The 16,088-nt window shown below is 34.0% G+C and overlaps 1 protein-coding gene across 2 annotated transcripts in view; it reads right to left on the reverse strand.

Moving 5' to 3' along the window:
- The window catches only part of SPAG16 (sperm associated antigen 16), a gene marked incomplete at both ends in the record, with an annotated part of 879,991 nt that overhangs the window by 821,056 nt on the left and 42,847 nt on the right, over positions 1–16,088 (reverse strand). Inside the window, 2 exons of one of the 2 annotated variants that reach the window (XM_079709890.1) lie at positions 4,245–4,362; positions 10,825–10,932. In XM_079709890.1, the coding sequence (XP_079566016.1) occupies positions 4,245–4,362; positions 10,825–10,932 (226 nt within the window). Of the gene's footprint in view, positions 1–4,226; positions 4,363–10,824; positions 10,933–16,088 lie in introns of both variants that reach the window. The other variant, XM_079709889.1, reaches the window with a different exon arrangement.

Here is a 16,088-nt window from a genome sequence, read left to right on the forward strand (position 1 = left end):
ATTGATTACAAAATATAGAAAACATTAATTTCTCTTGGATTAATTCCTATGTATTTTAAAAATTTAAACATTAATTGCAACAAAAGAAAACATAATTTTATTAAGTTTAAATTCAATTCCATGGCAAGTATTAAGTATCTATTATGGGTAAACGCCTGAAACATTTATTTCACAGCATAGTTTCCTGAGACAACAATACTCGTTGCACACTTTTAATGATAATTATTCAGGTGTCTACTCTGAGAGAGTTTTCTCCTCTGTTGAAATTTCTTCACAACAGCCTAATTCATCTTTATGTCCATAAAAGATGAGGTAAGTATTACTTGGGAAGTAAAATATGAAGAGACTACTGTTATCCTAAAACTCTTAGCTCATTTTCCACCCACAAACTTACTCCTTGTTTTATTTAATTTGTTAGTTTGGTGGCATACCATTTGCTGATATTTCCTGAACAACAGACTTAAATTAAAAATTCAACCTTAAAAAGCTATCTCATCCCTTAAATGATTATACCAACAGAAAATATCATCTATTTAATTATATACAGATACACACATTTTTCTACTATCATTGAGTAGCAACATTTCCTTATTAATGGAAAAGAGCAGATAATAATTTGTAATCTATGGATTAGTGCTCATGAAATGCCTGGGTGGGAAAAAAAAGTGAAAATTTTATATCTATTTTTGGATGCCAAATGGATTATAAAATTTTTTAACGAATTTCATATTTAGTTTAGTGTAAAATTTACATAAAAGTTGTAAATATGGTACAGAGAGTTCCTGTATACCCTGTTTCCCCTGTTAATGCCATGCATTACCATGGTACATCATCAGGCTCAACATCTAAACCAAATTTGGTTGGTGGTCCATCTATAGTTGCCCACAATAGTTCCTTTGTCCTTTGACATGCTCCATTATCGTATTGGGTATTTCCTTCCTCCCTTCCTTCCTTCCTTCCTTCCTTCCTTGTTTTCTTTTTTACATTATGAACATTTCCTACCCTCTAGTACAACATGATGCCCCAAATGCTCACCTGGGCTCATCTTGTATTTTCCTTGCCCAGACTACACTCAGCCACTTCTCCAAGGAGCACTAACTACTTCCTCTTATTGGAAAACAGTATTAGAAATTGATATTGGGCACTAGGTATACTTGTTGCTACTGCAGTGTCATTACTTCTAGACCCTCTCAGCAGACAGACCTAGAAATACATACATATATATGTATGTATCTTTTAGAATTTATCCTAAATTGAACCCCATGATCCAAAAACTATAAAATGTAATCTATTGTACATATATATACTAACAAATAAATTATGTTTTATCTTTTTTGAAACATGGGGCTCTAATTCGAATTTTGGACATTTTCAGTAATTTTGTAAAGCTGAAACTAATTAAATTATAGATGTTTCCATAAGACTTAAATAAATGTAAAAGTTGGGGACTTCCCTGGTGCCCCAGTGGTAAAGAATCCACCTTCCAATGCTTGGGACTCAGGTTTGATCCCCGGTCGGGGAACTAAGATCCCACATGCCTCGGGGCAACTAACCCTGCATGCTGCAACCAGAGAGCCCACGCACTCTGCAGTCCGGGTGCCACAACCAGAGAGAAGCCCATGTGCCGCATCGAAGAGCCTGTGCGCTACAACGAAAGATGCTGCATGCTGCAAAAATGATCCTGCGTGTCGCAACTAAGACCTGACACAGCCCAAAATAAATTAAATAAATAAAATAAATATTTTTAAAAAATAAATAAAAGTTACATTATTTATTATCTACCAAAAGAATTTGAAAACACATACTTATTAGATTTTTGTCATCTCACAGTATACTTTCACTCTTATATACAAACTAAATAGCATTAAAAATTCTAAAATCGAACCCTTCTTTATGCAAAGTATTTGAGAAGTCTATATGTTAAGAGAAACACAGTAAGCTAAATGGTCATTAAGATAAGGTTTTTAAAGAAATGATAAGGAAATGACAATGAATGAGAGTCAGGACAGTGAGGTCCAGATGTTAAGGATCTCACAGAAGGTGTAGCAGAGGCTATGGAATAAGCAAGGTATATTAGGTTCACACTCAAAAGAACCACCCAGAACCATGTACCTAAACACCAGGAATATAACCAAACCAGTCACACTACACTAGAAAGTGAAGGCCGAAAGGATAGCATGTAGACTTCGGGCCAGTGGACAAATAAGGGTCTCTTGTACTAGGAGCCATCTGGGAAGAGTGAGAAGAAAAGGATGCTATTTGAAGACAGAAAATTAACACTGACAGATATGTTTTAGCTAAACAATCAGTTAATATAACATTCAAACACCCTGTGTTAAACTAAAAGAGACTGTTTTAACCCAGAAAGATCTGGATAGTCTTTAATAGCAGGTTATGTTTTAGTTTGCCTTCAGCAGGAGTAGGGGTTCAAAGACAAAATAAGTTGTAGATAATGAAGATACAGTTCTTTACACATCTGAATGGTAGTGTGTAAAATTCAACCCTTCCTCATAGAGAGAATGATTTTCATTTTTAAACATGTTTTCATTTTAGATATATATCAATCATAAGGCAAGTAATTTTATCTTTGTTTAATGAATGAGAAAAGAGACATATATGTAAAGTTACCTGAATGTTCACATGGCTATTTTGTAGCACAGCTGGGACTGACTTCTATCACTCCTAATCCTTAGCTCTTGTAACAAAACCAGTGATGAGCAATCTGAAACCCAAAGACTGTATATGGTCTAAATATGTCCTTAATATGGCCTTTGATCTAACCCCATGTTAGAGATAGGGGAACTGATGGCCATTCCAGGAAGATAACTTAGCCCTAATCACACTGATATTGACTGGAAGATCCAGTCCAGTGATAGATAGATGGCAAATGTAGAAATCAGTAATCTGGAGGGGAGTGTAGGCACTTGCCATCATGGATGCCTGGAAGGCCCTGATATCCTTGAATATTGAAACTTAGTCTGAGTGGTCTGTCAGAGACGCCAAAGTATACGTGGTCACTTGGGAATGTATGGCCAGGGGACTGATGGATTCCTCCTGAGGGAAGAGTAATAGGGAGATGAGCATGAAAACAGGGGGAAAAGGAGAGTAAGATGAGGAGCAAAAGTCTAAGTTGTTTTGTGGCAGGAAAAGAAGCAGGAGCAACCTGAATCTAGCTCACAGTGTTCCAGGTTGTAGAATTGTGTCTCTTGTTGGGAGGCTGTGGGGACAGGTTAGATGAAAAAGAGCAAAGAGATGAAATTCTGAAGGTTTGACAATACAGTACCATAAAAATGTGAACTATTATTAAACTATTTTTATGCAATATTACCATTAATGCAATTCATACATTCAAGAACACACAATTAAATTTCAAGCACAAAGAAACAAGGAGACAAGTGATGTTTTCATTTTAGTAGCTGAAGATTACACTCAAGAAAAGACAATATGCAATTGATTAAAGTTATGTCTTAATAAAATCATTCACACTTTTGTAACCATCGTGCAAGCTTCTGTAGCTTCTGAAAATTTGACCAAAAATTAAAATCTCCAGAAAACAATAAAAGAATGTTAAGTATAGTAGCAGTTTATATTTTATAATAAAGTGTTACATATTTTTAATGTGGCCAAGAAACATTTTGTTTTATTTTTCTTGAATTCTATACTAGAGATTCCTCACCACTACCCTAGGCCTAGGCTTATACAAAAACACTGCAAGAAGAATTAAAAAGGGAGTCAACAGCAAAAATGACTGAAAATTGGGTCAGTAACTAGGTGTTTCAAATATTCATTTGGGGGTGAATTGCATGGACTTTCTATTCATTATCCCATCTAAGTTTCACAACAATATTAAAAGATAGGTCATTGTGGTTATACTTTACATATGAGAAGTCTGAGTTTAAAGTGTTTAGGTAAGGTCCAGGTTTATAGCTGTCAAAGTTGGCATTTAAAACCCAGTTTAAATGTTGTTATGTTTTAATGGCTGAGTTTTTCTCTGTAACTATATTTTAATAATCTCCTAAAAAGTTATATTTTAATTAAATAATTTTAATTAAATAATAATCTTTGTAGTTTTAAAATGGATAAAATACTTCTCCTGGAAGTTTCCAAATTAATATTTTTTACAGCATGACAATTGGGGGAAATCTTTTAAAATTTAACTCAGAAACAAAACCAATATTTCTAATAATGTTATAAAAAATAAATGGTTAAAAATCATTTTCAGGTAGCTTGGATGGTCTCTTTACCTGTCCCACTGCTCTGTCTCTTTCCAAAGAGGTCAGCATTTTCTGCTTCAGTAAAGCGTGGTGCTTCTCATATAATACTCTTATAGTTGGTTCATAAGATGCGTAATGTAACTTCAACCTATGAAAAAAAAGGGCATCTTAAAGGGTAGTTGAGTTAAATCAGTGATTTCCATCTAACACCTAAATCTTTTTTCTATTTTTTTGCATTGGAATAAGAAATGAATTAACCATATAAAGGTCAACACAACAGAGCCAAGAAGTGCAAGAAGCATTATTTGGCATGCAATTTCCCTGCAACCTAGGTGGAGGTGGGAAAGTCACATTTCTCTTGAGTTAACTAGTTCTCTGTTTACTTTTGCTGTATTCAAGTATGCACCAAGAAGTTGCTGCTATTCATTGACAGAAAACAAAATTGCAGTTTCTTTAATTCAGAAACAATTTTCAAAAAGACAAGGGCTACAAACAATAGATGATTAAACAGAAAGGGTGTCATTCACATCAAAATTAAGGATGGTCTTGAAAACAAGTATGAATAACCTCATATTAAGAAAATTAAGTATAAAATATTTTGATATCTCAATTCATCTCAACATATGATATAAATTTTAAGAATCTGTTTAATTTGAAAATGCTTTCAAAATATTTTTTCATTTTTATGAAGTGTGATTTACATGGAGCGAAATACACAGATCTTAAGTATTACAGTTCAGAGTTTTCATGCATGCCCAGGTAGTCCACATTGTTATCAAAATATAGAGTATTTCTAACATTTCAGGAGATTCTAGACCTTCATATACTTGGAATCATAGAACATGTTCTCTTCAGAAACTGGCTTATTTCACTCAGCATAATTTTTTTTTAGATCCTTCCATGTTGTTGTATATATCAGTAATTCATTCCTTTTTATTGTGAGTACTATTCCTTTGTATGTATATTGTACAATGTGTTTATCCAATATTATGCTGATGAAGAACTGAGTTGTTTTCAGTTTGGGACTATTATGAATAAAGTTTCTATGAAAATTCTTATACAAGTCATATAAGATATTTTTGGTTATGTACCCTCATTTCTCTTAGAAACCATACCTAGGAGTTGAATTGCTGGGTCGTAATTTATACTTCCAACAGCAATATATGAGACTCCTGGTTACCGCACCTCTTTGCCAACATTTGGTGATAATTAGTATATCTAGGGTTTGACAATTGTGTGTGTGTGTGTGTGTGTGTGTGTGTGTGTGTGTGTGTGGTATGCGGGCCTCTCACCGCTGTGGCCTCTCTCGCCGCGGAGCACAGGCTCCGGACGTGCAGGCCCAGCAGCCATGGCCCACGGGCCCAGCCGCTCCGCGGCACGTGGGCTCCTCCCGGACCGGGGCACGAACCCATGTCCCGCGCATCGGCCGGCAGACTCCCAACCACTGTGCCACCAGGGAAGCCCCAGGGTTTGACAATTTTATTATCAGTTTTGTTATATTTTTATACAACCAATATATGATTTTGTTGAATTTTTCTTATGCTTATAACTTCACTAGTTTATTGGTTTCTGATCTTCTTTTTCTTTCTTTGTATTTAATTGTTCTTTTTTGAGCTTCTAAGGTACAAGATTAGACCATTGGTTAAAATTTTTCTTCTTTTCTAATATAAGTTATCAATTTCACTTTATGCACTGCTTTGGCTGAATCCCACAAATTTTAATGTTACATTTTAAATCATTCAGTTCAAAATATTTTCTCATTTCCTTCTTTGACTCATGGGTGATTTAGAAATATGTTACTTAATTTCCAGTTATTTGGAAAATTTCCAGAGCTTTTTGTCATTGATTTTTAATTTAATTTGATTGAGGTCAGAAATACCTTGTACAGATATCAATTCTTCGAAATTTATAGAGATTTGTTTTATGGCTCAGCATACGACCTATTTTGGTGAGCATTCCATAGGCACTTGAAAAGTCCAAAGTATTGACAGAATTCAAGAAATGTCAATTATGCACAATTAATCTGTCCTGTCCTGTCAACTTGAGAATTTTTGCCTATTTTTCTAATAATTGCTACAAGAGGAATGTTAAAATCTCCAATTATAACTATGGAAATATCTATTTTTCCTTTCTGCTTTATCAGGTTTTGCTTCATATATTTTCAAGTCTTATATTAGAATCATGCATATTATATCTTTCTGATGAACTGACTCTCATCAATATGAAATGACTTCTTTTTCTCTGGTTCTCAGGATGTCCCTGACAATGTTGTTTCTGGAGCACTCCTCCTCAGGCCCTATGGGCTTGCAGAGGTGGCCCTCCTGCCCTAGAAAGAGCTAACACTTCAGCTGTGCTGCAAACTGCTGCAGAGGTCTTTCGAAGTTTACGTTTAAGCTTTTTATAGGGTAAGTCTAAAATAGTTCCTTCTCCAAGACTAGAATAGCTCAGCTCCTATGGCAGGGTTTAGCAAGGGTCTTAACTGAGTGCTCAGAGTGTTCAGTGAGCTTTCTCCATTGTAGCTGGTCAGAACTCCTACATCTGCAATCTCTGGAATCTCCATTTGGCACACAGTTGCCCAGGATCTGTTCTTTGTAGGCTTCATGTTCTCTTACCATGTACTTCCACAACTTAGTATCTGGTCAAAGACTAAAAGCAACCACTACAGGTATTTCTCAAGTACCTTTTCATGTACCTCCCTCCTTTTGTGCACCCTGTCCTGCAAATTCTAGCTCTCTCAGCAGCCCTGAACTCTGACCTCTGCCTCGTCAGCTCATCAAGACTACCATGGTCTGTTTGGGTCCCACCTTGTCATACTATTTTCTGAAAAGTGCCTCCAGACAGAAATCTGGGCTGATCATGCTGATCACTTTGTGTATTTCCCTCCTCTTCGACATCCCAGTTCTACTCTAAAAACAACACCAAAAATTCTGTCCGGTTTTGTAGTTCATTACAGTGGACAGCTAGTCCAGTACCAGCTGGACAGCTAGCTTTATACCATTTATTCTTATATGACTCAAAGCAGAAGTCTCCCAAAATAATTTTACATTTGTTTTTATTAAAAAATTAAAATAGTAGTCCTCATTTTATAAAATATTTTCATGAATATATTTATGAAAGCCATTGATTTATAAATCATATTTCTCAAGATAATTTTGATTATAATTCATTGATGACAGTAATAAAACCTAAGCATTAAAGTTATGATATATATTTATATTATATTATATATAATAATATGTATTTTATATATATGTTATACTTAGTGTGTATTAATTTAGTCACACTCAGAAAAGCACGAGAGAGTAATAAAATAAAAGATATAAGTAGTATATATAATTTCATTCCCTATTCTACTTAATGTACTTAGCAAATATACATTTTGCTATATACTATACACTTCTAGGGATATTTATACATTTGTAAACACATATTCAGGTACAGAGTTATATACACAAAACATTGTGTGCTGAGTTTGTGAGCAATTGAAGTATAAACATTATTGATGATTTTGGCATCTACTCATTCATGAGACATGACTGGATTATCCTCTGTGCAAAGAATTAGCAACACATAAATACCAATAAGATATAACAAGGAGACAACATTCACAGAAATCTTCTGTTTAATCAGACTGAAGGAGTGTGACTGTTTTATAAATTCCATAAGAACCTCATAATTCATCCACTTATAAGTTCTAATTGTTAGTATTAAAAATTCTGAAAATAAGTACATTCATAATAAGTCACTCATGTTAAACAGGAAATTCTGAAAACTTGACAGGTAAAAGCAACAAATTACAAATTATTTGAACAATTTAGAGAAAACATTAAGGTTAACATTTTGTGGTTTATGATAAAAAGACACATCATTGAAATATTTGGGTAAAATATGACACAGAGAACTCAGACCCTAACTTATACTGGAATCAAAAACCCTCTTCCCTATAGCTGATTTATTATGCAACGGTGCAATTACAAGAGAAGGTGTTCACTGCTGACTGATTAACTTCACTGGTGATTGATTAACTTCATGACTAGTTTTTTTGTGACTTTCAGGTCATCAATGAAATTTTGTTTTAGGTCCTTAGAAAAAATATATTAGTGAGTTATCCAGATGGTTCAATGGAGACATTATTCTTACTCTTTAAATATGGAAATAAAGGCTATCTGAATATACACTAAGTGTAGTTATATTTCAATGTAATGTGGATTTCTTCTGGGGCCCCTAAGGATTACAAAAAGTATAATCTGAAAATACTGAATTTTTACATGAAATTAATTATAATAGTATTCTCTTTAAACATTCTAGGAAATTTAACAAGCATGATATATTTTACACATAGGCTAGAAGTCTCAAAAAAATAATTTAAAACAAAAACTCAATTTACCATGAACAGAACATCAGCAACAATGAAAAATCATATTTCAGCTGCCACAGCTGGATACAAAGGTGCTCTGAGACTGTCATCAACCCAAGTAACTGAAGTACTGAAGCCTGCTTGTATCAGCACAGAGGGTGAGAATGGACTCAAACCTGAGATCTTTCCCATGAAGAACGTACTGTGATTCAAACTCACGTATGTGTATGTGTATATATGCGCGCACACACACACACACACACACACACACACAACTACTAAAATACCTTTGGGCTTTTCCTCTGGGCAAATGGGTACCTCACCCTGATGAAGGCACAGCAATTAGTTATCTTTTTTTTTTTTTTTTTTTTTTTTTTTTTTGCAGTACGCGGCCCTCTCACTGTTGTGGCCTCTCCCATTGCGGAGCACAGGCTCTGGATGCGCAGGCTCAGCGGCCATGGCTCACGGGCCCAGCCACTCCGCAGCATGTGGGATCCTCCCAGACCGGGGCACAAACCCGTGTCCCCTGCATCGGCAGGCGGACTCTCAACCACTGCGCCACCAGGGAAGCCCCAATTAGTTATCTTTGTACAAGAAAAAGCTTCGCTACCTTTATAGACTTCTACATGACTTCAGAAGAGCCACAGGCCTCTTTATTGTCCTGAGAGTAGAATAATTCCCAAATATAAAAGATATAAAATTAATTCCCAAATATTAAAATATAAAAATTTTTAAAACAAAATACAACATACAGTTCTAAAAAGAGACCTGTATAAAAATGCAAAAGGAAAATCTACATGAAATAGTATATATTTAGCACATACTTTCAATGTTAGGGTATGTGCAAAGTACTTACTATCTATTATGTTCCAGACACTATATTAGGTACTTTTCTTATGACAGTTTTTACAGATAAGAAACAGAATTACAATGAGCACACAAAGGTAAGTAGTGGAGCCAGGCTTCCAATGTTTAATTGACTCCAAAATCCAAGCTCTTTCCATTACATTGTACTACTTCTCAATTAATGTTTTTGTTAAGAAGAAAACAAATCATTTCAAAGATTTTTTTCTGAATTTTTCTGGACTTGGAACAATTTTATGAACAAAAAAATAATTTAGACCAAAATATGAAACCAAAAGCATTGATCAAAGGCAATGAATAAACACTCTCAAGGCCTTTTTTTCAAGTTAATGCAATCTCTCTTTCATTAAACTGGTGTTTGATTTCTATAGAGATTCAATTAAGAAAAATCAGAAAAACGCTAACTTCTAATATATTGCTAAGTTAGAAGGTACATTGATTCTTTCGAGACAGCCTATAATTAAGAAATCATAATAGCCATGATGACCATAATCACAACTAAAGACAGCAATTATCCTGACCACCCCTAAGCTATGTTGTTCAATACAGTAGCCACTAGCCAAATGTGGCTATTTAAATTTAAACTGAAATTAATTAAAATTAAATAAAATTAGCAATTTAATTCATCAGTTGTACTAGCCACACTGAAAGTGCTTAGTAGAGGATGTGATGAATGGCTACCATATGGGGGAGTGCAGATATAAAATATTTATAACATTACAGAAAGTTCTATTGGGCAGCACTGCCCTAGAACAAGCAAAGGAGAATTTTAGTTAGAGATTATAAATTCTTTTCTTACTTGGTGGGGAAGGGGGGGTCAGGGAGAGGAGGAGGGCAGAGGGAAGTGAATCTGAGTATCATTAGAGTAATTTCTAAAAGCCTTAGGATAAATTCAAGGTTATGCAGTATGTGGCACCCTCCACCTTGCCCTTGTCAAGCTGCTTCTGCACTTTGCTCTCCATTCTTACAATTTGGTGAATATGTCTTGTTCCTCCAGTGACTTGGTGCCTTTGCACAGGATGCTGACCCCACTCCCTCACTCTGTTAACTCATACTTTAGAATTCATTTCCTTTAGAAATAGGTCCCTGAACCATCTAACTCTCTAATCTGGTTGGGGTGACCACCTCTTGGCTTGCATAAATACAATGCAGTATATTTCACTATATTTCTGTTTAACTCCTCCCCCATCACACAACTTAATAGTCTCTGGGAACCTCAACAGCAAGGACCTAAACTTGCTCATCTTTGTATCAAACACATGGCACACAGTAGATGCTCAATAAATGCTGAATGAATAACTTTACCTGGAACCTTCTTCCATGGCCAAATGGCTTAACACAAATTAAATAGTTCTTTAATAAATATGCCAAAAAATACTAGCAGCTTACCCTTTGAGGTCATTAATTAACTTGTCTTTCTCCTGGACTGTTCTCTTGTGGTGCATTCGATGAAAATCACGTTCTTTCTGAGTTTTCAGCAGATCTTCTCTAGCCTTGCTGAAAAATAAAAATAACAACTTTAAAAATCACTGCTAATTCTTTTCTGAAAAAATTATTTACTTATCAGTTCAAATCCAGTACTAAGCAATTCAAAAGACTATTGAAAAGCAAAGATTCCACTATAATTCTCATTGAAATATCCCAACCAACATAACATATATGGGGGTGGGGAATGAACAGGCTAAAACCTATAGTTTCAAAAATATCATTTATTCACGTTTCATTTAAATAAAGGAAAATTAAAGGTATGCTGCCACAATAACACATAATCCATCTATTTTCAAAGACAATTTGTTTATAAAATTGAAATACATATAAAATAGGATAATTCAAAATAATTACAAATAAAGAAAAAGACTTTACAAAATTTAATTCTGAACTTGCTTGAATATATGGTTAAGTGGACTACTTAGTTCTGATAATCATAAAAAAGAAAGTGTATAAATTCTAGAAAACCAAGATTTCATTCTGGTAAGGCATGTGAAAAATATATACCACCTACAGATCATATTACTAAAATAATTGGTAACTTAATGAAAAAAGTCTTCAATATCAGTGTTGTGATACAGAAGCATTCTTCAACTGGATATATCTTCTGTAGATCCCCGGCATAAAGCACGCGAGACTATTCTTTCTCAGCCCAAGTCGTATGTGAAAAAATTAATGGGAATGTTTCCCCCACCTCTACAATGTAAGTTAGTTTCAATGTAATAATGTAAAATATAATTTATAATGTAAAAGTGGTTATCTACAGTCTTAGTTAACTGACAAAGTGCTACTGCACTGAGATTCTAACATTCTGAAAAATGGATGGACTAAATTAGAGTACTGACAGCTCGCAAAAAGATCAGAATGGAATAAATCTGCCTCTCATATTTCAAAATTCAGATTATATGAAATAAATGCATACAATAGATTTCTGCTTTAGGAGCTATGTCAGAGCAATCATTGAGGAATGGTGGCTGGGATACTGCCAGAGCAGTGGTATGAGTTTAGGTTTTCAGACTTCTGATGACACATGTTATGAGTAGTGAGACTTCTTGCTGCAAGATCAAGCCACACATGGCATATGGTGAAAATGTCTTTTCCATTCTTCCAAGTTTCTTTCTTTCTCCCCTACCATCCCCCACTTATTGTGGATGACCTGTGTTGTTCTTCATTCTATTGTCAATGTTGTAGTTTTGACCACATGTAAATAAACATTGTGTCACAGTACTTCATGGTCTAACCATCTAACCCTCAACTTCATTTCCATGCCAACAATCTTGAAGGCACAAGAAAATGTTGATTAAAATATTGAGACTTGAAAAATCATCTGTGGAATATTCCAACTATTAGATAAACAAACAGTTTATTCTTTCCAGGTTTTAACTCTGTGTGTATGTATGAGAGAAGATGGACCAAAAAACAGAGAGAGCCCCTCTGCCACCAAAATGTGCCTAATGAGTGGAGAAGTGAGTGAAAAGGAGGAGAGAGTTTAAATAGAATGACTAGAAAAGATAAATGGGTGAGTTGGCAATTTGTTGTGAAAACACAAGAACATCACTTGAATTCATATTCACTTATAAGAAAAGTATGTAAAGTGTCTTATATATTATCTTGCACATAGAAAATATTCAATAAATATTACTGTAATCATCATCATCATCATATTACTATTTAGTATAGTAGAACAGATATATTCAATTCCTCAAACACCTACATTTATCTACCTAAAATAGGGGGCATGCCATTAGGTAAATATCCTCTAAGGGATCAAAAATATCAGGATACATGATTATTAGTAACACTGATCTTTATGTATATCTTTATAAAAGAATTTAAACTTTATGAACATCTATTTTGAGTCTACTAAAACTCCAGTTTGAGTCTACAACAACTTGACGAATTATTTCATGGGCTTATCTTTTATTTATCTTATCTGAAATGTAAACCCATGATAGGTTAAATAAAACTTAGAAAAATAATATTGCGGTTTCTTAAGCAGAACCACAAATGTACAGCACTGCATCAACTCACTTTTTAAATATACACTTTAAGTCCTATTTATACTCATCCCAGGAAAGAAAGCATAGGAATTGATTGAAGTATTGTACTTTATAAAGTGTTTCTGACCATTAAATTGGTTTTCAGAGACTTGCTTTCTGTTTTCACAAATGAAGTCTACTCAGTGGAACAATTTAAATTCATTTCATGGTGATACGTCTCCTATTATGACCTTCCTGCTGCCCATTTGCTTAATAAAAGGAAAATAAAAGTTGTACTAAAAAATAAAGTTTGAAATATTCATATAAGCAATTAATATTTAAAGTATATAGTATTTTCTCATTATATTAGTAGAGCATCGTTTTCTTTAAGAAACAATTTTATTAAGACAGACACCAAATATATAAATTCTATTTCAAGTACAATGAAGTAAGTTGTTCAGTGAAACATTCTATTTAGATTCGTATATCATAAAGAACACACTCTTAAATGCTTTTCCTTAATGAGATGGCAGAGCGACTAACTTCCCCATTTCAGGAAAGCAGCATATCAAAATATATAATTAAATTATAAAATATCAAGATACTCATATTTTTCATACTATAAAAGCACTGTCCCCAAAACTCCATGTTTAATGTATTAACATAATTTAATAATGTACTCTAAAAAATTAATTTTAACTGAATGCTCCAAGTAAAATAATTGTTATTAACTGAATAGTTTTTACTAAGCTTTTATAATAGATTTACTGAGTTATTCTGTTATCATAATTTGGCAAAAGGTATCATATAAACATTTTCTTGTTTACATGTACCAAAGTAGGCCATCTTTGTCATGTATTTTTTCGTGTGCAAACTTGAATCAAAGTAATTTCTGATAACAGTACTGTATAATTACCAACAATTTCATTCTCTTCAATTGGTTATAAATAAATTTGTTTAACCCACTACAATTATTATTGGAATAATTGTCAGATAGCCAAAATACTACTCAGCTAGATTAGATGCAAACTTTCATTATATTCTTAACCAAAAAAGAAAGGGGTATACCCATGTCTGGAAAAAAATACCTTCTTAATTTAACAAGCAATTACCTAAACACTAAAGCATGAAATTTTATGGGCCTCATTATTATCTTTATCCACAGTGTGTGTTTCTGAAAGCCATTAAATTAAATGGGTCTTTGGAAATGCTGGGTACTCTTTGACCTTTCATAGAAGTGAATTTTGTAAGTGAAATTAGGGCCTATTAGTAAAGCACCTAATTTTTTCTCAGTATTAACAGCCATTTAATTTTCGTTATGCCTATATTTTTCGGCAGGAGATAAAATTAAGTATTTCATTATTTTTAAGATGGTACACTTTAATCTTCTATTTAGTAATCCTAGTCAGTATTATTTCCTGCCTAATCTTCAGGACTCTCAATAAAACTTTTCTGGTCTGCATTACATTTCCTTACTATAAAAGCTCAGCAAAGGAAGACAATACTCTAAATGGGGCAAGACGGAGCTTCAGAGAAAATTATTTAAATTCCCATCATAAAAGGAAAACGATGCCTTCTCCTAAGGAATACTATAAAAGAGGCAAAAATCATGAATTAACTACTCTAAAAATTATTAAAAGCTTAATTAAAGAGCCAAAATGGTTTTTTTATTAATTTTTATTGTAGTATAGTTGCTTTATAATAGTTTCTTGCAGTACAGCAAAGTGAATCAGTCATATGTACACATATATCCACTCTTTCTTCCATTTCCTTCCAATTTAGGTCATCACAGAGCACTGAGTTCCCTGTGCTATACAGTAGGTTCTCTTTAGTTATCTGTTTTATACATAGTAGTGTATATATGTCAGTCCCAATCTCCCAATTCATTCCAACCCCCCTTTCCCCCTTGGTAACCAAAAATTTGTTCTATACATCTGTGACTCTATTTCTGCTTTGCAATAAGTTCATCTCTACCATTTTTCAAGATTCCACATATAAGCAATATTATATTTGTTTTTCTCTTTCTGACTTACTTCACTCTGTATGACAGTTGCTAGGTCCATCCGTGTCTCTGAAAATGAGACTATTTCACTCCTTTTTATGGCTGAGTAATATCCCATTGTATATATGTACTACATCTTCTTTACCCATTCCTCTGTCAATGGACATTTAGGTTGCTTCCATGTCCTGGCTATTGTAAATAGTGCCACAACATCAGTGTGCATGCATCCTTTCTAATTACAGTTTTCTCCTGATATATGCCTAGCAGTGGGATTGCTGGGTCATATGGTAGCTCTATTTTTAGTTTTTTAAGGAACCTCCATACTCTTCTCATAGTGGCTGTACCAATTTACATTCCCACCAACAGTGTAGGAGTATTCCCTTTTCTCCACACCCTCTCCAGCATTTATTGTTTCTAGATTTTTTTTATGATGGCTATTCTGACTGGTGTGGAGTGATACTCATTGTAGTGTTGATTTGCATTTCTCTAATAATTAGTAATGTTGAGCATTTTTTCATGTGTTCGTTGGCCATCTGTATGTGATCTTTGGAGAAATGTCTATTTAGGTCTTCTGCCCATTTTTTCATTGGGTTGGTTTTTTTTTTTTTATATTGAGCTTCACAAGCTGCTTGTATATTTTGGAGATTAATCCCTGGTCAGTTGCTTTGTTTGCAAGTATTTTCTCCCATTCTGAGGTTGTCTTTTCAATGTGTTTACGGTTTCCTTTGCTGGAAAAAGCTAAAGTTTCATTAGGTCCCATTTGTTCATTTTTGTTTTTATTTTCATTACTCTAGGAGGTGGGTCAAAGAAGATCTTGCTGTGATTTATGTCAAAGAGTGTTCTGCCCATACTTTCCTCTAAGAGTTTTATAGTATCCGGCCTTACATTTAGGTCTTTAATCCATTTTGAGTTTATTTTTGTTTATGGTGTTAGGGAGTGTTCTAATTTCATTCTTTTACAGGTAGTTGTCCAATTTTCCCAGCAGCACTTATGGAAGAGACTGTCTTTTCTCCATTGTATGTTCTCGCCCCCTTAGTCATAGATTAGGTGGCCATATGTGCATAGGTTTATCTCTGAACTTTCTATTCTGTTCCATTGATCTATAATTCTGTTTCTGTGCCAGTACTATACTGTTTTGATTACTGTAGATTTGCAGTATAGTCTGAAGTCCAAGATCCTGATTC

The sequence above is a fragment of the Hyperoodon ampullatus genome (assembly GCF_949752795.1).
Source record: "Hyperoodon ampullatus genome assembly, chromosome: 8".
Lineage (NCBI taxonomy): Eukaryota > Metazoa > Chordata > Mammalia > Artiodactyla > Ziphiidae > Hyperoodon > Hyperoodon ampullatus.